Source organism: Aethalodelphis obliquidens, unplaced genomic scaffold (genome assembly GCF_003676395.1).
Source record: "Aethalodelphis obliquidens isolate GAN/ISIS:26980383/991018 unplaced genomic scaffold, ASM367639v1 scaffold12, whole genome shotgun sequence".
Taxonomy (NCBI): Eukaryota; Metazoa; Chordata; class Mammalia; order Artiodactyla; family Delphinidae; genus Aethalodelphis; species Aethalodelphis obliquidens.
The window spans coordinates 9,281,794-9,304,482 of record NW_020837956.1 but is presented as its reverse complement, the minus strand read 5'-3'; the positions used below and the strand labels follow the sequence as shown (position 1 = coordinate 9,304,482).

Below are 22,689 nucleotides of genomic sequence, written 5' to 3'. Positions count from 1 at the left end.
CAGGGAAGCCCCTCTTCCGCCTTTCTTTTTTTTCCCTTTTTTTTTTTTTGCAGTACGCGGGCCTCTCACTGTTGTGGCCTCTCCCGTTGCGGAGCACAGGCTCCAGACGCGCAGGCTCAGCGGCCATGGCTCACGGGCCCAGCCGCTCCGCGGCATGTGGGATCTTCCCGGACCGGGGCATGAACCCGTGTCCCCTGCATCGGCAGGCGGACTCTCAACCACTGCACCACCAGGGAAGCCCCCCACCCCCTTTCTTGATTAATTTTTTATGACGCTCATTTCATCTCTCCTGGTGGCTTACTAACTAAACTTTTGTTTAGTGGTTTACAATATATATCTTTAATGTACCACAGTTTACCTTCAATCAAATTCTGCTTAGATCACATAGATTATAAGAACCATGAAACAGTACACTTCTAGTTCTTCCTTCCCATTCTTGTGCTTTTGTCGTCATACATTTTATTTCTGTACATGTTCTAAGCCCCACAGTGCATTATTAATGTTTCTTGCTTTAGGCAATCAGTGATCTTTTAAAAAGTTTAATCCCCCCCATGTTTATTTACTTATTGTTACTTATTTTTTAAAAATTTACCATTTCTGCCCCTCTTCATTTGTTTGTGTACATTCAAATTTCCACCCCCACCTATGGATTTCTCAGGTCTCCTCCACTGGCTCAGTTCTTTCTGATGGACACCTGATAGAGATCTCTGGCAAATGTGTTTGGATTCCGCTTGTGTCTAGAGCTTCCACAGATGCTAAACAGTTGTCCTAGCCCACTGTTGACCTTTAATAATCTGGTAACTTTTTTGTTGTTCATCACCCGTTTCTTTTATGCTCTGCCAAAGTAAAAATACTTAGAGTCCTGTCTGTCCTTGGAGTGACTTGGGAATTTAGTTCAGTTGATTGTCTTGTAATCTTAGCTCTCTGATGGACTAAAGAGTTGGTGTGGTTTTATAAATTATGTGTTTCTTTCCTCATCTTTGGAGTGGGGATGACATTCTCTTGTGGATTTCTACATCCTAAACAGGACCTGAAATATGCAGAGGAACCTGAAAAATTCGAAGTGCAAAACAGCAAAGTCCTTCCCTCTTCATACAGTGGAGTGAGTCCTTTGCCATAGAAACTCCTTTAGCAAAGGGTATTTCCTGGCTGTTGTATCATTTAGACTTCAGTTGCAGATAACAAAATATTGGAGCTGTTTTAAACAGAATGGGATTTAACTTTAGAAATTAGATGCTTAAAATCATTGATAGGGTTGGAGAAGTAGGCTCAAGCTGGACCTCAGAATAGTCCCACAGAAATGGTTCCACAAGTGAGCTCTTAACCTCTGCCCCATATGGAAATTGAGAAGCTGCTGGGTTAACTTCTGGGCCAGGATCACACTACTTTAGCCGTGATTTGAGATCAGGAAACCTCTAGCAGCGTCATTGGCTCTAGAACAATTTTGTGCCTCCTACTTCTGCTGCAGCAAAATGGATCCCTTGTGCACCATCCACTCTATGCCTGCTTAATTCACTTCTGAATTTGTCTTATACACATACATCTGATTGGCAGAGATAAATCCAAGGGGGTCTTGGAAATATAACGTTGGATATCTAGCCTTTGTAGCATAAGCAAGTGAACTAGAGGGAAGTTAGAAAGGATACTGAGCAAGTCATAATTAGAGACGACAGAATCCATTTGAGTGAGCTATTATGAGGAGACAGAAATGTTATTAAAGGCTGTCAGAAGGCTAACAGACGTTAGCCAGGGATCCACGTTTCGATGCTTCACAGACAGGACTTGTGAAGCCAAGAGCAGTATCTAACCCCACAATGGCAGTGCTCTAGCAGGAGCCCCACTACAACATCTGCTACCTCTACTCAGCAATCTTGCATGATTCTGTTCTACCTTGACTCTGTCAGTAAGTGCCACGTATCTAGGGTCTATTCTTAGAACACTTCACTTTTTACCAATTTTTGTATTAGAGTACTTTTGATTATAAGTGAGAGAAACTCACCCTCATCTAGTTTAGAATAAAGGATAGATACTTTGGTTATATTAGTCAGGGTTCTTAGTTGGTAAGTACAGATTTCTCTATAATTTAAACTGAAAGGCATATAGGATATTAGGTTCTCATAAAATCTCTGGGAAGACTAGAGAACCAGGTTTGGATGCTGCACTTCCAGAAACAGTGGAAAGACCCATGCCCTCTGCTGCTTGGAATCCATGATGTCAAACATGGATGGCAGAAAAGTCAACACACATGCCCCAGAAGAACGTGGTATCCCAGCCATTGTTCTTGCCCAACTATCCAGTCTCCCTGCATGCAGCCTTATTCTGATGTTGCTAACTCCTGTACCTAAATGTCATTCACATTTGTCAGCTTGGCTAAACCTGGCCTGTATGTCTGCATCCTTGTTCAAGAGTATCTGGGGAAAATGTATTTAGAGCTTCAAGGAAGGTAAGCTGGAAGTAGTTTGGAAATGGGTGTACAGTTTATGCCACCATCCACTTCTTTGACTACTTAACATCCATCCTTGCCGTCTCTACATGCTTCCTTTCCAGACATCAACTTTAAAACAATAGTAATTATCCCTGAATCATTAGAAAATATGGTACTATTTCCTTAAATGAGGAGGCTTAAATTTAACGTCACAGCATCCATCTCTGGTTGCTGTTTATTCCTCTTCTGGTTTTAGCCACAGCCCTGTCTTTATAGCTTGTAACTTCTGCATTAAATTATAAAGGTAAAAACACCACCACCAACAGACCTTATATAAAAAATAGAAAGGGAATTGGGTGCAGAAGGAAAACAATTACACTGAGCAAGGAAGAAAACACAGATAGCTTCGTTAGTCTTCCGTCAGGATAGAACAGCGCGTGCGCGCGCACACGCACACACGCGCACACGCACACACACACACACTGTTCTCCCCTCCGTATCTTAGATGACCAGAGTTCTTAGTCTGGTGGGGTGACCCAAACCTTCATTCTTGCAGGTTGTGGGCCCTGGGTTACAAGAAGTGTTCTGTGGGAGTAAGTCATTCATAAGTCTGTGTGTGCTATTGCTAGTCAATAGCACAGAAAAGGCAAATCATATCTAGAATAATTGTCCATTCAATGAAAACAGGTAACTGCTGAGAGTCTAATCTAACTGACATGTTACCAGGAATGGTGCCATGTTGGAGGCCCAGTGTACGCTGTTCCTTGCAGATTAGGCAGTTGGAGTAATCAGATAAGAATGGGTGAGAGGACATCCCTGTGGTGGCATCCACAGGTGTGTCCATTTTGTTTACGTGTCCTTTGAGCAGTCATTGGGTGGCTAGGGAAAGAGGCCGGCTTATAGCCATAGGGATCATCTTATCCAGCAGACGAGTGAAAAACCTCCTTTGCAGAGGAGCCTTTGTGACCATGGGGGCTCAAATATCCTCACAGCCAGGCCCACCCTCACATGTCTGACCCACAAACCTCTTTTATAAGCATCATTGTTACCAGTCCTCTAATCTCATTCCTTTCAAGTCCCTGATCATTGTGACAAGTAAATAACCATTGTCCATGGATGGGTATGGATTAGTACCTCTGGCCATCTCTCTTGCAACTCAAAGTAGAAAACCAGATGTCCACTCTAATGTTCTGCCCTCCAAAAGGATCTCCCTTCTTCGCTGGGCTTCACAGTCACTCCTGCCTGGGGCTGAAATGCTGCAGCAGTATAATTCCAGTCGGTGCCCCTACATCATGCGGAGCCATCTGCCACATTCAGATTTTTTCCTCTTCAGTTGACGTGTTGGAACTCCCATGGAAGCTGAGTGAGGGTTGAGGGAGAAAGGATGCTACCTCAGGAGTGTGACCTACGCTACTCCTTGATGAGCGTGTGCTGGTGCTGAGCACAGCTGATGAGGACTTTATGGCTTGGATAAACTCTGGCTCGCGAGGAAGCTCAGGTTACAGGGTCACTTGGTTTTCTTTTCTCAGGCTTCCAGGTAAATTGCATGCCCGGGCCTATTTCCCAGAAGAAGAATAATTAAGGGGATAAGAGGTTTTGGCTTGCTTAAAACCCTGGGAGACTACGCCTCAGCTGTCCTGTGAGGTGTTGCTGTAGTTGGCTCCTTAACGCCATCCCTCAGACACTTTCAGCTCCATTAGATTGCTTGTTAAATGGGAGAAAATTATGTTTGCTTTAACTGCAATCCAAATGCCAGCTGTGCCGATCTGTTCCTGTAAGGAGACCACATTTGTTGAAGTTGCCACCCAGTTAAGTTTTAAAATAACGTCCTTTTTCTAAACTCCATTTATTTTTCTCTTCAGACCAAACAGGTGAGTTAAATGTGAAGATGACAGGAATTGCATGGTTGTTGTACCTGTGGGTCATAAACAGACCCCCAGCTGCACTGGGGTCTGGGAAGAACTATTTTAACTCTAAACCCAGTGGTGCATTAGGGCAAGCTGGGAGTCAGAGAGTGCTGAGTCATCTATCAGTAAAATCTGCCACGACAGCTAAAACTCGAATGTTATCAGTCATTTTGTTTGATCTGCCCTGATTTGCATCTTGGAAGACTAACAGATCTCCCTTTACAGAGGGACATATTAAATATATTCTTTCATTGTGGGTCTCATAAGTAAAGGCTCATTTGGCCATTTTGAATAATTATGGAACATAGCAGACAAGCTTCCTATTTTTCTAATATGTACCACACTTGGCTATGTTCTTTTTCAGAGATTTAGGTTTTCATTTTATGTACAACAAAATAGATCAGAATAGAGCAGTTTTGGAAAGGATGAGAAATATTATACCAGAGACCAATGACCCCCAGTTGTAGGTGGCATCTTTGGAAGTTGAAGAACTCAGTCCAGATTCTTTAAAATATCATTTCTAAAAATTGTACTTCCACCCCACCTATAGCCCGAGAAAAACTGAGTAAGTCATGAAATATTTTCAGTCGTAAGGTTTATAACTTTTAACAGAATGGGAGTTGAGAAATGGAATGTGCATCTCTAGCTGAATAGAACTTGTTTGGGGACCCTTTTGCTCAGAATTAATTTCAGTTTTTCAAACATTTCTTCTAGAATGCATCTTCCATGTGGATTATTACCTCCTTATTTTTAAGAAGTGGTTTTAAAGGAAAAGAGTTTCTACGGTAGCTTGTTTTCATTATCATGTTAAATTTTTTTTCAGCTCCCTTGGAAATCATTGACTAGCATCATTGAATATTATTACATGTGGAAAACTACTGACAGATATGTGCAGCAGGTAATTTTTTCATATTGCTACCAATACAATTGCATTAAAATGAACTTTCTATTTATACATTAATATTTCTTAGCAATATGCTTAGTTTTAAATTTGTTTTGTTTGCTTTATCTTTTCTAGACCATTTTAAAGTACATGATTTCATATCTTTAACATATTAAGGTTTTAGTCTCGATATTTTCTTTACTTCAGATTCCATTATGATAAATATTTTGGACAGACAGCAGGGAAAGATACCAATAGAGAGGTGTTATTTTCCTTGTAGGTGCCTGGTGCTTCATCTCTTTGTGAGTATAGTTGACAGGAATGACTGAAACTGTGTAAAAGATCTTCTGAACCCTCCTAGACATTTTTGTGGTTATACCCCACAGTATAGGGTATACCCCACAAAGGTCTTTGACCTTAACAGTAGTAGTTAGTCTTTACTAGTTTGATACGTCGTACATAAGCACGCAACTTTTTTTTCCAAAATTATCTCTAAAAGCAGGGAATCACTTATTTTGTAAATTCTCCCCAAATGTCCCAAATTGAGGTAATTCTCTCAGTTACCTGTTTTGAGTAATACTACTTTTGGGGGAAAGGTACATTTTCCTCAAGTGACCTCAGTCAGTATATTATATTCTTCTAGTTAACATGTCAGAACTGGTAAAGGGGCAAGTATATTTAACACAGACATTATTTTTCCTAAGTATATGATCACCCAGTGGCAAGTGTTAGATGCTATAAAAATACAATTTAAAGATCACTTTAAAAATTACCATAGTGAGTTGTTGAGGTTGTGAATAGTGAATAAATACCCATGGCTTGTTGAAAAATTCCCAGCATCACATGATATATAATTCAGAAAGTGCTCATTTCAAACTAGCATCCAAATCCAGGCAAGATGGTTCTTTAGGACATTAGTCTGCCATCTTCTCGCCTGTTGGCTTTCCTAATAAAGTTGTTCCCCCACCACCACCCCAAATACTTACTTCAAACAACTTAGGTAGCATGAAGACCATGTGCTCTGGAAAACCTGTGTTATTCAAAGTGAAAAGAGTCCCTAAAGATAGATGGTGGCGATGATGGCATCAAGGATGGTTGAAAGTATTTGGATAAAAATTATTTCCCAAAATTTGGACTCCTTCTTTAAAAGTTTTAAGTTGTCTCCTTAAATGTTTTTGTTTTCTTCTCATTGAGCAAATGGAGGGTTGTCTTATATTCTGATTTGTCTTCATTTTGAGTATCTACCATACATTATTTTCCTTCCCTATTTGCATTTATTATTGTGTTGATCACTCTCTGGATGTGATTTTATAATCTTTTCCCCATTCCTTTCCCTGCATTTGGCTCCTAATTGGTTCCTAAAAATCTGACATGAGTTCAGCCAAGCTTTAAAGTTTACTGCATGTCTCCCAACATTTGAGGGTACATGCTTATTTAATTGGACTTAGATTAGTTACTGTCTCCTTCTCTTTCATGGACTTTGGAAACTAATCATCTCTGAATAATTTTCTAAAAGCAAAGGTTATGTATTTTTTTTTCCCTCTGAGAAAGGCAAAAAAGAAATAAATAGAAACTGTGAAAAGTAAAAATGGTTACTTATAAGTCCTGTTTATCTGCTCATGGGGGAATAGGAAACAGTTGTTCATTGCTTTACTTTTAAAATTTGTGTCTAAAATGTTTTTAATACTTGTAGTTCTGTACCTCAGAATCTAGTGATTCTTTCTTACAAACCATTGCAGTTTACGTGCATGAAAGAAAAGCTCATCTTAAAAAGGCAATTTTTGAAGTATACTTTAATGTTTTATTTTCTTGTGAATTTTTTAAGGCAGATGAAGTGGTAATAATTATTCGACATCATGTGTAAAATATTTTATCTATCTTTTGAATTAGAAACGTCTAAAAGCAGCAGAAGCTGAGAGTAAGCTGAAACAAGTGTATATCCCAACTTAGTAAGTAATGGAAATCTTTTAAAATATTTGCCATGGTATTAATTCTCTTCAAAACAAAATATGTACATTTTGGTCAGTTTCAGCCAAATTTGAATTTCTTTATGTATCTTATTTTCTTCCACTACAAAGCACTGTTTGCTTTCCATTTTAGTGCCACTTAAATGACCTTTTTTAGAAAGAGAAATGGCTGGTGGGGGAAACCCCAAGTCAGCTAACAAAAGGACCAGAGGAAACATGCCATCAAAGCTTCAGGGAGGACTTCCCTGGTGGTCCAGTGGTTAACACTCCACGCTTCCACTGCACGGGGGTGCATGTTCGATCCCTAGTCGGGAATTAAGATCCCACATGCTACACAGAGTGGGAAAAAAAAAAAAAAATTTAAATTAATAAAAAGCTTCAGGGAAAGTGTTAGAAAACTAACCTATGAAAATATTATTTGAAGCAAATGTGTTTCAGAAAGCTAGCAACTTTTGAAACTTCTGTATTGTTTAATGTATTTTGTTTGGGTAATGTGTGTTGCCCTTTTGAGGTATGTCGTTTATTTGGTTGAGAATTTTACATTGTTTGCTTGGGGAAAGGGTTAGGGGACATAATTAGAACCAAACTTTGTAAATCATTGGATAAATAATGAATAGGTTTCAGTTGTTTCAGATGCCTAGCATTCTATCATTATTGTCCTTTTGGTTTAGAAATCATTGTCATATCAAAATGAATGCCAATTTTCTTTTCATTTGCTACATTTTAAATGAATTATCTTTTTTTGAGGTCATGAGTTTGACAGTTCATTTGTTCAGGAAAATTTATTGAGCACCATGTATATAGTGCTATCCTACGTTCTTTGGGGATTAAAATGAAATTTACTACAGCGTTCTGTGTACTGATTCGAGCTTTTTCACTCTTTGAGCTCAGTACAGTTGTTTTATACCTCCCCTTTTGTTTACTGAATTTTGATATATTTTTATATACAGGAGGCCTCATAGACACTGAATTGTTATATTTCTTATGAATTTTTTATCTCAAGATAGATAACATGTAATTTACAGGGTCCATAATTTTTATTCAGAGCTGTAATGTCCTTCCTGCAGAGTGGTTTCTAATATTTTAGAAAATTATATGTTTTATTTGACTAATCTATAAAAGAACAACTCCCCAAAGAAAACACTGCTGTGATTCATGTGTCTTAGATTTTCAAAAACAAGCATACCAGCTTTCTTATACTTTGCAGTGCTGTCACATCAAAGGAAAAGTACATTAAGCCAGTTTTCAGCAAATAACCCAGATAATTGTTGCTATTCTGTTTTGCATTGACTTTGGAGTCTTGATCTAAGCCTTGATCTAAGTCAAAGACTAAGTCAAAGACCAGTATGTGGGCCAAATCTGACCTGCCACCGGTTTTTGTAAATAAAGTGTTATGGAATACAGCCATGTTCATTCATTTATGTATTGTCTCTGTCTGCTTTTGTGCTACAGCGCTCAATGGTTGCGCTCAATGGTTGCGACAGAAATTATAATACCCACAAAGCTTAAAACATTTATTCTGCCAATCCCTGATCCAAGTGAATGACTTTTGAAGATCAAGACAGAGTTTCTAATCATACTTTTAAAAAATGTTATGTAAATCATGTATATAAATAGAATATATGAATTCTATTTATTATGAATTTATTATTCATAATAAATTCTGTTATGAATCTGTACTGTTGAGTTGGATAAGAATCTGAGTTCTTTGAAGAATTTCCCAATTAACTCTGAAATATTATTTTAAAACAAATAATAGATTAAGTTCTTTGGGGGAGGGGATGCTGTGCTACATGGCTTGTGGGATCTTAGTTCCCTGACCAGGGATCAAATCCAGGTCCATGGCAGTGAAAGCACAAAGTCCTAACCACTGGACCACCAGAGAATCCCCAAGAATTATTTTATACTGTCATTCTTTTGAGACTGGCAGTCTCCTATATATATGCAAAGCACTCTGTTCACTACTAGAGGTAGATCAGTTAAGAAGACACGTTGTCTTCTGGAGCCTACGTTCTATTGTGGGGGAGACAGATGCCCAACAGCTAGTCACGCAGTGTGTTGAGTACTCTGATGATGAAGAAGAGATGGTGTGACAGTTTGTTCTGGGGACCACACTCGGGTGATGCTGTCAGGAAAGATTCCTTGTGGAGGTGAGTTTGAGTGAACTGTAGAGGAGGGATCATTCAGGTGATGGAGGCTTTCCAGGCCAATGGGATTGTGAGATGGGAAGGGGCAGAACAGAGTTACGGAGGTGAGAGAAAGGCAGTGTGGCTGGTATGAAGAGAGTGGTGAGCCATGGGAGGCCAATACGGTAGGCAAGGGCCAGGAGTTAGCCATCTGATAAACAGTGGAATTGGATTGTAAACAAGTAAGTATCATGATTAAATTTCTATGTACTTTAAGATTACTGGCTACATTTTGGAAAATGGTATGGGGAAACAGGGGAGTGGATGTAAGAACACCAATTATGAAAGTTCTTGGAGAAGAAAGATGATAGTAGCTTGACCTGGAGCTGTGGCCTGGAAATGGTATGCTACTTAGAGGTGATTGACTTGTATGGAGAGATAGAGGGGAGATGCCAAGCTGAGTCCCAGGTTTCTGGCTAGCTCAATTAACTAGGTGGATTGCCGTGCTGTTCACCATGATGAGAAGCTGCGGCAGAGAACCAGGTTGGGTCATTTTGAGTTTGTTTTCTCCAAAAAGAGGTGTTGAATATGCTGTCAGATATATTGGTCTTAAACTCAGGAGAAAGTTCTGGGCTAGAGGTCCGTATTTGAGCGTCATCAGCATATAATACTGTGCTTGAAACTATGCATGAGACTTCTTAGAGTAATAAGAAAAAAGAGCCTTGGACCAAACTTGAGGAAATCTGTTCAATATATCAGATAGAGTATGATAGCTGAAAAAGGATAGCCAGGTGAGTGCATTATCACACAACCTGAGAGAGGAGTGTCTTTCAAGGAGGGAAAGAGGTTAACGGTGTCAAATGCTAATGAAAAATAGCCAGGGAATTGAGCAACATGGAGGTCGATGGTAATCTTTAATAGAGTGCTAAGGGCTGCAGACAGTGAAGATTAGCAGCTCTCAGGAAAACTGGCTGGAAAAGGCAGTCGAGAGAGTTCTTGGCATTGAGGGGTGAGTTTGGATAGAGTAATGGGGGAGTTTTTTAAATATGGAGAAATGGAGAAATCTGTTTCCATGGTAATGAGGGGGGTCCAGGAAAGAGAATCAAGTGTACAAAGTTCTCAAGAGGGCAGGAGGGCTGCAATCTGGAGCATAGATGAGGGGAGGAAAGGTTTGGGCATTAGATAAAGGAAGGGCAGCATTTCATATAATGCAGCTTTAAAAACTTTAAAAAAAAATGTTTGTCTTTATTCAAATGGTCACATTGACATTAACCATTTGTCCCCCGAGAAGTAACCTGTAGGTACTTGGTTTTGCAAAACATGTTTTAATTGGTTCACCTGTCTATATTCCATCTTTGCACACTCATTTTCCTTTTGTGATTATTAGAATTAAGGTCAGTGGTTTATTCAGTCAAATAACATTCTAGATTCAGTTGAACAACTAAAGTTGTGTTTACTCTCATTCATTTTTCAGGCCGCTCAACTGTAAATTTGTATTAGGTCTCTTAACACATATATTTTGCCCTGTGTAAAATGTCAGAAATGTTCCTATTTGGAGAAAGCCTTCTGACATTATCAGCCATTTGACTTCAAGGGGCTACCACTTCTTTCTATGTATAGTAGATTTTAAAAATCAGAAATATTTTTACATACCCTTGGAAATCTTAGTCATTCTGAATCATCACTTTTAATTTTGTACTTTTCCAACTGAAAACTGTAAGAGGAGAAATACGTTCTGTCTGGTTTAAAATGTGTCTTTGAAACCAATTTGTCTTCAAAATACATTGCTGGAACAGATTTGAAGTGTAAATAATAGCCCTGTTTATAGAATAGGGCCCTCAGTGCACACAGAGGTTAAATGATTTCTTCTGGGGTGGTGATGGGGCGTCAGCTAAGAATTATAGTAAAAGTGGCAGAAAGAAATCTTATTTTTTTTTAAATTTATTTATTTTTATCATTTTTGGCTGTGTTGGGTCTTTGTTGCTGCACACGGGCTTTCTCTAGTTGCGGCAGGTGGGGGCTAATCTTCGTTGTGGTGCACGGGCTTCTCATTGCGTTGGCTTCTCTTGTTGCGAAGCACGGGCTCTAGGCCTATGGGCTTCAGTAGTTGTGGCACGCGGGCTCAGTAGTTGTGGCACGCGGGCTCAATAGTTGTGGCTCGCGAGCTCTAGAGCGCAGGCTCGGTAGTTGTGGCGCACGGGCTTAGCTGCTCCGCGGCATGTGGAATTTTCCTGGACCAGGAATCAAACCCGTGTCCCCTGCATTGGCAGGTGGATTCTTAACCACTGCACCACCAGGGAAGCCCAGAAAGAAATCTTAATTTGTCATCAGGCCAAGTTTACATATTAGGCTTTCACTGGTAAATGTAAGTGTGGGAATGAGAAACAGCAAAAAGGGAACTCACAAGCCTACTCTGTGCTGAAACTCCAGGTGTCTTAATAGTTGTGAACTCTCATTACTTCACAAGCCACAGGAAGATAGAGTATGGTCTGCATTTAGTCATTCAGCATTCATTACTAACAAATAATTTGCTAATTTACTTTGCTTATTTTTTGCCCGGCAAATAGACATGAAAGCTCCTCTGGAATGCAAGCTCCTTGATGTTGGCACTTTTGTTTACTGGGCACTGAATAAATATATGTTAAATGAATTATGCGTGTATTGAGGACACACTATGTACACCTGTACAGTATTCTTAGGCATGGCTGATAAGCAGGGGAGTTAGGCTACCCCAGATGGGAAAAAGTGAGCCATGTTTGCTCAGTAAATACCAAGACAATCTGGGTTACATGTTTGTGAGGAATTACGTCCTCTGGAAATCTGATAGATATAACTTTTTCCTCTTAAAAAGAAATGCCTCAAATACATTGATTGGTTTTTCTAATTTCAAGTGCTACTTAATCTTCGTCATATATATTCAAACATGATAGAAATCACGGGTGGTCACAATCTCCTGAAATGCTTTTACCTCTCGAGATATGCCTTGCTGATATCCACAGTGTCTCTGTTGGGCATGTGGCTTTCGTGTAGTTCCCTTGAGAGCCAGTGCGTGGAGTCAGCAGCTGTCACACCAGCAGCAGGAATGGGACAGTGGTTTTCTCTAAACACAGCACACTACCCTTGGCTCAATTATTTAATCCAAAAATTATATTCTCAGGAGAATTTATGATAGGTGATAAAGCTTAATAAGTTGTATCTTTCAAATTTATCAGAGGGTGTCCTAAGGAAATTGTGTTTGGGTGGAGAAGAGATACGGTGTATTTATTTTGTGAGTGTCAGGCTTAAGAGTTTTTTTTTTTTTTTTTTTTTCGGTACGCGGGCCTCTCATTGCTGTGGCCTCTCCCGTTGCGGAGCACAGGCTCCAGACGCGCAGGCTCAGCGGCCATGGCTCACGGGCCCAGCCGCTCCGCGGCATGTGGGATCTTCCCGAAACCCGGGCACGAACCCGTGTCCCCTGCATCAGCAGGCGGACTCTCAAACACTGCGCCACCAGGGAAGCCCAAGAGATTAGTTTTTACATGACGTTGGTTTGTAAAGATAAGTGGTTTGGGTTCATTTTAACACCTTACTTTTACCAGTTTATTTCTTCTTCACCAAACATTCAAATGTTTATTTATGTGTAGTTAAGGTAAATCAGTAATGAAATGTAGAGCCTTTTACCTTGTTATGCAAGTCATTTTTATCACTTCACTTTATATTTCATTGAAAGCAGCAAACCAAATCCCAACCAAATATCCACCAGCAATGGCAAACCTGGTGCTGTGAATGGAGCCGTGGGATCCGCATTCCAGCCGCAGAACCCTCTCCTAGGGCGAGCCTGTGAGAGCTGCTATGGTAAGTTTTCTCCAGTAGGGCTTCCCCAGCTCCTCTGATGCCTGTTGTGGGTGAAGGGCAGGGAATTGTGCTGGCATTGCCGGGCAGGAGGTGCGAGAGGTCAGCACTGCGCAGAGGGCAGAATAATGTAGCCTCAGAGTGGACAGGTGCCCATCCTTACCTTCCACCTGGACACTGAGTTTAGGTATTGGGTTTCCTTTGATTTGCTTCTGTGGTGTCCTGGGTTTGTTGAGCAGTGTGTGCTAAGCTGTGTGCTAAGCTCAGTAGTTGTGGCGCATGGGGCTTAGTTGCTCTGCGGCATGTGGGATCTTCCCGGACCAGGGCTCGAATCCGTGTCCCCTGCATTGGCAGGCGGATTCTTAACCACTGTGCCGCCAGGGAAGCCTGAAAATTAGATTCTTTTGGTCAAAATTTTACATGGATTGCGTAACTGTTTTTGAGTTGGCAATTAGATTTTGAACTTCATTTATATTTAAATGAAAATAAGAAGAATCCTGCAGACAAGTGGTAGTGGCTTAATGTGTCTTATTTTTGCCTTACAAACCCCTTTCATGTTATATGTAGTCTCACATATCCCTTTAAATAATTATTTCACCATTTTTATGTGTGCGTGACAAATAAGCAATTTTAATTTTAGGTCCATGTATTAAATAATCTATTATAAAATGTATCTTACTATAATATACATATAAGTTTTATCTTTATAGAAAGATAGAATTTGGTGTTTTCTGTTTGTCACTTTCATTGAATTTGAGTTAATTACATAAAGAGAAAGGCATTTGTTGACATACTAAAATGACATGTCATGGTTAATTTGGGTGAAAATAAATATTTAAATATGAGTGAAATTTTATGTTCAGAATCCAAAATAGGCCCATGCCTAATGTTTAGGATTCTTAAAATTTGTGTTTTAAAAAAAATCAACTTATTTTACTATTTGTTTTTAAATTACAAGAGGAAGGGTTTTTAGGCTGCTATTTGCAAGGAGTCCTCCCAAAATAATACGTGATGGGTTCACAGTATCATTTTCAACAAACTAAGAGAGAGTTTGACTGTAATGATCACTGTATCTTCTCTTTTTGACATTGGTTTATGAAGTGTTAGTTGACACCCTGATGTGCTGTTTGAACGTTTTGACCTGATAAAGGTAACTTACAGATCAAGGGAAGGATATTCCTAGGCAAACTTACAGAATCATAATTTTATGTACCTTATTAACTTAGTGTTCATCATCAGTGTTTTCTGTCTTAAACTTCAGATCCATTGTGGGAATACTTTAAATGTTATATGGCAGTATTTTAAACTTCAGAGCAAAACAACACAGGTGTGTAGTGTTTCGCTCAGGAATGAATCAGTCGAGCTCTCAGGTCTTAAGCATGCCGTGATCTTGGCTATGCACGCTCAGTTGACAGGGACTTACAGTCTGGAAAAGGATTCTGTTTTTAAAGAGAGAAAGAGTAAAATAATTATTTTATCTATTGATTAAAATAAAGGAATGGAAAACAGATACCTGTTTCTGTCAGCCTTCTACCTTTATCTGAGGGGTCCCTCTAAGCACTTTAAACCCTGAGGTAGTTTCTGAACCACAGGTTTGAAAACCTGGATTTAGTTTAATGATACCTTTCTGATAACTTATTTCCAGAAATTTACACAATATTTTTAATATTTAATATTGTACAAAATGTTTTTAATGAACCAACAAAAACTCCTTCAGCAGCACAATGTATAATATAGGGCTCTTCACCTAATGGCCCCTCTTAATAAGGGCCACAGGCACTTGATATCTATAGAAATAAATGGTTTAATGAATTCTCACTTGAAAAATACATACATGTATTAGACTTTCCTGTTTGTCGGGTAAACTGGAAGAAGAAAAATAACATTGTAAACTAAAGATGGCTTTGGAATATTTTTTAAATATTTGACCATATGTGTATTGATATTACAAGTTATGTCGCATTCTTTGTTTTTTCTTATTTTTCCTCCGTCTTTAGCTACACAGTCTCATCAGTGGTATTCTTGGGGCCCACCTAATATGCAGTGTAGGTTATGTGCAACCTGTTGGCTCTATTGGAAAAAATACGGAGGCCTAAAAATGCCCACCCAGTCGGAAGAGGAGAAGTTACCTCCCAGCCCAGCTACAGAGGTACACAAGCAATAGTCTTTTTAGTGTTGAGAAATGTAGTGTTTTTCAGCGCCTGGATCATTCCTTGGAAACAGAAGTACAGTATAGGATAAGTTAAAAGCAAACAAAGCTATTATAGCTAAATGTAGTACTGAAACGTTGAGGGTGGGTATGGAGATAGGGGCAGGGACAAATCCAGTTTTTTCAGGTATTCAAAGTATCGGTCTTGAGAGATTACTCAAAAGAAGAACAATGTGTGTGGGAGGTGTTAGCACGAGTAGAGAGCTTACAAATTAAATACTGGTTTTAATGGCTTTTTTGGAAACAGTTTGCAACCTTTCGGTACTGTTGAAAATGTGTTTTCTTGCATAAAGTAATAAATACAAACTGAGCATTCTTTCTGTCCCTGGGCTATCGTAGGAGGGACAAGAAGGCATGGGCTCAATCTTGAGGTGAACAACAGTTAAAATATGATTTTGGTAAAATTCTCATAGATGGCAGGTATCAAGCACCTATGTCTACCAGAGGGAGGTTGTTCTTTTTGAGAGCTAGCAAGATTTAAGGACCCCCTTCGATATTTTTTTTTTTTAAAATAGTCTCTCCTCTGGCAATTTTTTACTGTTGTGATTTTGGATTGTTAAGGTCAATTTAGGAGAAAAAATATATAGGATCACAGACACCCTTACTTCCACCCAGTTTCCTTCTCTACTCCCCACCTCCTACTCCAAAGTACATACTTTTAAATTCTCTCCCCCGTAATAAGTTATAGATTCTTCAGCGAAAGACTTAAAAACTGCGCTTTTCTTTGAACAGGATGCAAGGAGTTTTTTTTTTTATGCTTCCCTAAAAATATATTCTTTTTTTTGCTTTACATCTTTATTGGAGTATAATCGCTTTACAATGGTGTGTTAGTTTCTGCTTTATAACAAAGTGAATCAGTTATACATATACATATGTTCCCATATCTCTTCCCTCTTGCGTCTCCCTCCCTCCCACCCTCCCTATCCCACCCCTCTAGGTGGTCACAAAGCACCGAGCTGATCTCCCTGTGCTATGCGGCTGCTTCCCACTAGCTATCTACCTTACGTTTGGTAGTGTATATATGTCCATGCCTCTCTCTCGCTTTGTCACAGCTCACCCTTCTCCCTCCCCATATCCTCAAGTCCATTCTCTAGTAGGTCTGTGTCTTTATTCTTGTCTTACCCCTAGGTTCTTCATGACATTTTTTTTTCTTAAATTCCATATATATGTGTTAGCATATGGTATTTGTCTTTCTCTTTCTGACTTACTTCACTCTGTATGACAGACTCTAGGTCTATCCACCTCATCACAAATAGCTCAATTTTGTTTCTTTTTATGGCTGAGTAATATTCCATTGTATATATGTGCCACATCTTCTTTATCCATTCATCCGATGATGGACACTTAGGTTGTTTCCATCTCCGGGAGGAGTATTATATTTTGACAAGTTCTGTTCTTTACATGTTTGTTGGTGTCTGATTTTATAGGACCCTCGAGTTCGAAGTCACATGTCTCGCCAGGCCATGCAGGGGATGCCGGTCCGAAACACTGGGAGCCCAAAGTCTGCAGTGAAGACCCGTCAAGCTTTCTTCCTTCACACTACATATTTCACAAAATTTGCTCGTCAGGTCTGCAAAAATACCCTCCGGCTGCGGCAGGCAGCAAGACGGCCGTTTGTTCCTATTAATTATGCTGCCATTAGGGCAGAATGTAAGATGCTTTTAAATTCTTAACCTTATATGTTGTGCTTCTGACCATTTCCTCTCTTTCCCTCTCTCTCTCTTTTTGTTTTTGTTTGCAATAAACATAAGTTCTTGTGTACAGCCTTTTATTTGGTTTATTTTTTTTTAACATTGTTTTGTCTGCTGCCATTTGTATAATGCCAACCTGAAAACATTGAAACTTCTGCAGTCTTTATGAGAAAGCAGTGCTCAGCAAAAGATTGGTGGGAGGTGATCCTATCCAGTGGGGTTTTGTGATGGAATTACCTGAAAGCCCTTATCGAAGAGGGATTTTTACCTATAAGGTAGAATAAAATTTGCCAATTTACACTAATGAGAAATTGTATGTCTTTGTAAACTTCTCAATTTCCCACAAACCTTTTACAATTATCATACAATATTCTGGAAATTCACAGTGTTTCATAACAAATTAGAAGATTTAGCAAATTATAAATGAATTTTAAAGTTTTTTGGGTGAATTTTCTGAAAAACACATTTAATTTTTACAAGCTAGTGTCTGAATTTGTGGTTGAGCATTCTTTCTATTTGTCCAGTTTGATTTCCATTTCATAATCATATACCATATACATTACTACATAACATTTACATGACTTTATTACTCATTATCAACACATTCAGTCTTGCTTATGTTTTTTTGTTGTTGTTAGAACAAAGGTCATATGTACCGATGAATTGCAGGTTGTTCTGTTATTACCATGTACCCCTAAATGTGTCCATAATTTGTGTGTGAACTCTGATTCTAAGTCTTGCTACTTTTAGTTACATTCCTGTTTAGCATGTTAGAGCCATGAAACTTTTTTTCCCTATGGGATGAGAAAACTTGCTGTCTGGCTTAACAGGTAGGAAATCTTAAAGACATTCAGTAGATAACTCTATCTGTGAGATAAGAAATTTCTTATTATGAGATGTTCCATTTTGATTTAAAGAGGGTATCTGTAAAAGGAGTGATGATTGAAAAGTGTTTTTTGTTCCTAAAGATAATTTTCAACAGAACAGTTGAAAGGCTTTAAAACTTACAGGTAAAAGCTTTATAAGAAGAAGAAAAGTGCTTTGTAAAGTGAGTAGAAATTGGAAGTAATCTCTGCGTCCCATGGAGGGGAAACTTAGCTACATGAAACTCATGTATATGTGAGAACTTAGGCATGTATATTGAGGTTTTGTGCTAGCATTTCTGAGTTCATGGATTTATGTTACCACTTTCTTACCATTTTAAGGAACTAGAAAATATTTATGTCCATGAATATACGGCTTAGCTGATTTAAAACATATACGCTTATATATAAGTTATTAAATATAAAAAATAAAAAACACATGAGAAAGAAAGTGAATGAAATTCTTCCATTAAAACTGGCCAGGCTCCAGGATCATCTTTGTTGCTATGAGTGGAAAAGAAACTATCACCAACTAAATTGGCTTCTGAGGAAGCTTCTGTTTCTCATTAAGCTTCTGTTAATTTCTCAGTTAATTTGCACATTGTTTTATTTTGATGATTCTTCAATGAAGTATGTTTTTGTGTCACCTTATTTTAATTTTTCTCAGTTAAAAGGCCATGCTACTATAAAAGAGTCGAGATTAAATTACCTGTATTTTATTTCTACAAACATATATCTATAATAATAATGGTAATAAAAGAACAGACTCCTTTGTTGTGATGAGAGTCAAGGAGCATATTTTATTTTGTATTTAGCTTCATTGGTCAAGTTACACATAGAATCAGATTCTCAGAATAATTTTACCTGGAAATTTAAAACTATAAAGTTTCAGCAGCCACCTACTCAGTCCCAGTCCCCCCACCCAGCAAGCAGCTAATGAACTCTTTTCCTAGCATCTAATTGCTTCTTGCATTATCTTCTCCCTTCTTATATTTGTACCTTGTCACAACCTCTTTAGCAGATTCCTTGATCTTGGCTTGTTAGCAAGATTAGGTGTTAATAACCCGATGTCTGTATGCAACCATGTTTATGGTCCAGGGGGAGGTTAAAGCTGTATTTGTTTTTTTGGTTTTTTTGGTAAGCTTTCCTTGGTTTCTCAAAGGCATTGGTGACCCTGTCCCTCCCCCCAAAAGTTAACAATCTCCGTGATGGTGAATGACTTTCAGATCAGGTGAAAGTTTGTAATTCTAAAGATATTGATGGATCAAGAGCTCCAATTAATGCATTTAGAATAATTCTCTATAATATTGGAAAAGGAAACTAGTTTTGCCTGTGAACTTGAGAATCTTCCTCTTATAAGAAGTATAGAAGTCGACCCCTTCCATGGCTCCTGGCCTTGGCAGCAACACCACAGCCAGTATCACAGCCAGAGTTGATGGGGTATCAGACTACAGAAGAGTGAAGAAGCGGGGAACTGAGGAGATAAATTCTCAGTTACATGGGGGAGAGCAGAGTCATAACTTTCAGATGTCAACTTACAAGTTAATCCTTGTTTAGAGGAAGTTTTGTTTTTTTTTTTAATTTGTTACAGCAGTGCTCTCTGGCCTTTATTTTCACTAAGAAACCGGTGTTAAGGAATACAGTATAGTGAGCAGGGGAATCTTTGTTTGCTTGTCCATGAAGCATCGCAGGAAAATGTAAGAAGTAATATCTTTGGGAAGGGAAACTGGGAGGCTGAGGGAAAAGGGTGGGAAGGAGACTTACCACTATTCATCCTTCTAAACTTTTCGATTTTGAGTCATAGGAATATATTTCCTATTAAAAAGTCATGGGAATATATTTCCTATTAAAAATTTTTTTAAAACTTGAAATAACTATACACTAGGACCAACATGTGTTTTATAGATATAGATATAGATGTTAAAAATGACTGTTAAAACCAAATCCCAAATACCTATTTATTTGAATGGTATACCTTTGTATGTAAATATGTAAGTCCATGCGAAAAATTGCTAACATCAGTACAGTGCCTGAGCCAGTTCTACCATGTAGATAGTGCTTAATAAAAATGGATTGCTAGACCAAAACCCAAAACGTTGCATAAAGAAAAGTACGATGTCCTTGACAAGATTTGCAGACCAACTGCATGGTTGTAACAGCATCAAGTTTCAGACAGCCTGCCCCTGCTTCCCCTTGACACCCCTCCCCTCATTAAAAAAAGCCATAATATAATGATGATGGTTTTCCTCCTTTGTTACTATCATGAGACTTTACCACTGAGTTACTGGATGACTGATGTGTCAAAGATCTGTAAAATCACCCAACACCTGATGAGCACAGGGCTTCTATTTGAGACTCAAGATCCAGAGACTAAGGTTAAGTAGAAGTAGTATATTAGCAGCATTTCAGAGATGAAGCAAAGGTCCCCAGAGAAATGGATCCAAATGACTTACCTGCCCCCTCTGTAGCTTGCATGGATAATTAAGTATTTTCTGGGTTGATAACACACGAGACTTGAATGACAGCACCATTCCCCAGTATGAATGTTTTCAAGGGATCCGTGGAGCCCTTTTTTTCTGTTTGAAGATGCTAAATCAACTTCAGAAGTATTATCCCAAGGGCCCATATTCAGAAGAAGAAACTTGTTATATATTTTATGAGATTTCTAGAGGTTTCTCAGTGAAAGTTACTGTTAATAATTGTATAAAGTTTTGTGAAATTTTAAGTTCTAACATTAGGAGAACAGTTTTGGCTTGTTTATTTTGGTAGTTTATTATTTTAATAAAAATTTGTCTCTGGATACTTAAAATTTTTTTAAAGGTACGAAAGTAGTTACAAATCTTAACGCCATTCCCATTCCTACCTCTTAGAGGTAACCATTGTCATCAGTGTCTGAAGTATCCAGAGACATCCTGTGTATCTCTAAGAAACTAAGTAGGTGTATTTTTTGTTTTTGTACAGACGTTAATGTCTACATTGTTCTGCACCTTGCCTTTTTTACTTAACGTATCTTGGAGGCCATACCAGTACATTGAGAACTACGTCCTCTTTTTTGTGTGTGGGGGGGTGATTTTCTTTCTTTTTTCTTTAAAGTGTATTTATTTATTTTTGGCCACGTGGCATGCAGGATCTTAGTTCCCCAACCAGGGATTGAACCTGTGCTCCCTGGATTGGAAGTGCAGTCTTAACCACTGGACTGCCAGGGAAGTCCCACCTCCTTTTTTTATCAGCTGCCTAATAGTCTATCTTGTACTTGAGCCAGTACTTCTCCTATTTAAAAAAAAATTACGTTGTTTCCAATCCCTTTCTATTACAAGTAGTGTTGCAACAAATATACAGATATCATTTAAGACTGATGTATGGGGCTTCCCTGGTGGCGCAGTGGTTGAGAGTCCGCCTGCCGACGCAGGGGACAACGGTTCGTGCCCCAGTCCAGGAAGATATCACATGCCGCGGGGCGGCTAGGCCCGTGAGCCCTGGCCGCTGAGCCTGCGCGTCCGGAGCCTGTGCTCTGCAACAGGAGAGGCCACAACAGTGAGAGGCCCACGTACCGCAGAAAAAAAAAATGATGTGTGAAATGTGCATGTAGCTGCTTACAGGTTAAATCCCTAAGAGTAAAACATCTGTGTCAAGCAACTTCCATTCTGAATTTTGATAGTTACTGCCCAGTTGCCCTCAGAAAAACTATGATTTACACTCCCACCAGTGTCTAGAGAGTGCCTGCTTCTCTAGAACCTTGCCAGCAGTGTTACCCATCTCTGAAACCCTTAACTAGTTGACAGGTGACATGTAAGTTATATTAGCTTGCATTTCTCATTTTGAATGAGGTAGAAAATTTTGCATATATTTGACAACCATTTGTATTTCCCTTTTTGTCAACTGTTTTTGCCCCTGGCCTGTTTTCTATTAAAAGTCTTACTGACTCATGGGAACTTTTTATATTTTAAGGAAGTTAGCTCTTGATCTGTAATGCAAATATTTCCCCCATTTTGTCTTTGATTTTGTTGACGTATTTGCCAAGCAGATTGTTTTAAGTAGCTGAATTTATCTTTTTTTAAAAATTTTTTTAATGGCACATGTGTTTTATGTCTTGTTTAGAAATGCCTTTATAATTCCTATAAGAAAATTCTATGGATGGTTTTACTTTGATAGCAGTTTTGAAGACCCATGTGAGATATTTTTGTGAATTTTAATTCAGTATGTACTTTCTGCAAATTTTCTGTTTTATTTTCCCTTCTAATATTTCCAAAACATTTTAGAAAGATAGCCATGAGTTGCAAAAAAAAGATAACTTTTTCCAGGTTTACCTCAGGGAGGTATAGCTCATCCTCTAGGAGGCCAGGGAAATATGCCTCGTGCTCAGTCAAGCCATTTGAGTGAGGTGAAAATGCTCTCCCTCCGGCCAGATTTTGATTCCTTCTGGTTTCTTCGGGCATTTCTCAGGTTGCTTTCTTTACCTGTGTGCTTTTAATGGGTACTAATTAATTATCTCTTTAAATATAGTTAGGTGAATAATTTGAGAGCAAGGTACCACTGGCCTGGTCTTGAGTACAGACCAGGATTCTTTTTAAGCAACTCAAATGTGGACCTGATCATCTATGTTTATGATCATTTCTTCCGGACAGAAACTATTTTTTTCTCTTTATATTCGGTATAATCACTGAATGGATGCAATTTTTATGTTAAACAGTCATGCGGTAGTCTTAGCACCCACCTTTCATCCTAATTTATTCACAGTTGAGACTGATAGTTCTTGCCACCAACTACTTCCTATAAAATATAATGAA

General features: G+C 38.7%; 1 protein-coding gene across 12 annotated transcripts in view; it reads left to right on the top strand.

Moving 5' to 3' along the window:
* MTA3 (metastasis associated 1 family member 3) overlaps positions 1 to 22,689 on the top strand; it is a 156,120-nt gene that overhangs the window by 113,555 nt on the left and 19,876 nt on the right. For 10 of the 12 annotated variants that reach the window (XR_003434068.1, XR_003434067.1, XM_027113269.1 and 7 more), the window contains 5 exons: positions 5,156 to 5,230; positions 7,106 to 7,164; positions 13,018 to 13,142; positions 15,137 to 15,288; positions 16,776 to 16,998. Coding sequence is in view for 10 of the 12 variants with exons in the window: in XM_027113269.1 (XP_026969070.1) it covers positions 5,156 to 5,230; positions 7,106 to 7,164; positions 13,018 to 13,142; positions 15,137 to 15,288; positions 16,776 to 16,998 (634 nt within the window). In the remaining 2 variants the exon portion in view is untranslated. The remainder of the gene's footprint in view (positions 1 to 5,155; positions 5,231 to 7,105; positions 7,165 to 13,017; positions 13,143 to 15,136; positions 15,289 to 16,775; positions 16,999 to 22,689) is intronic. The other 2 variants (XM_027113274.1, XM_027113268.1) reach the window with 1 other exon arrangement.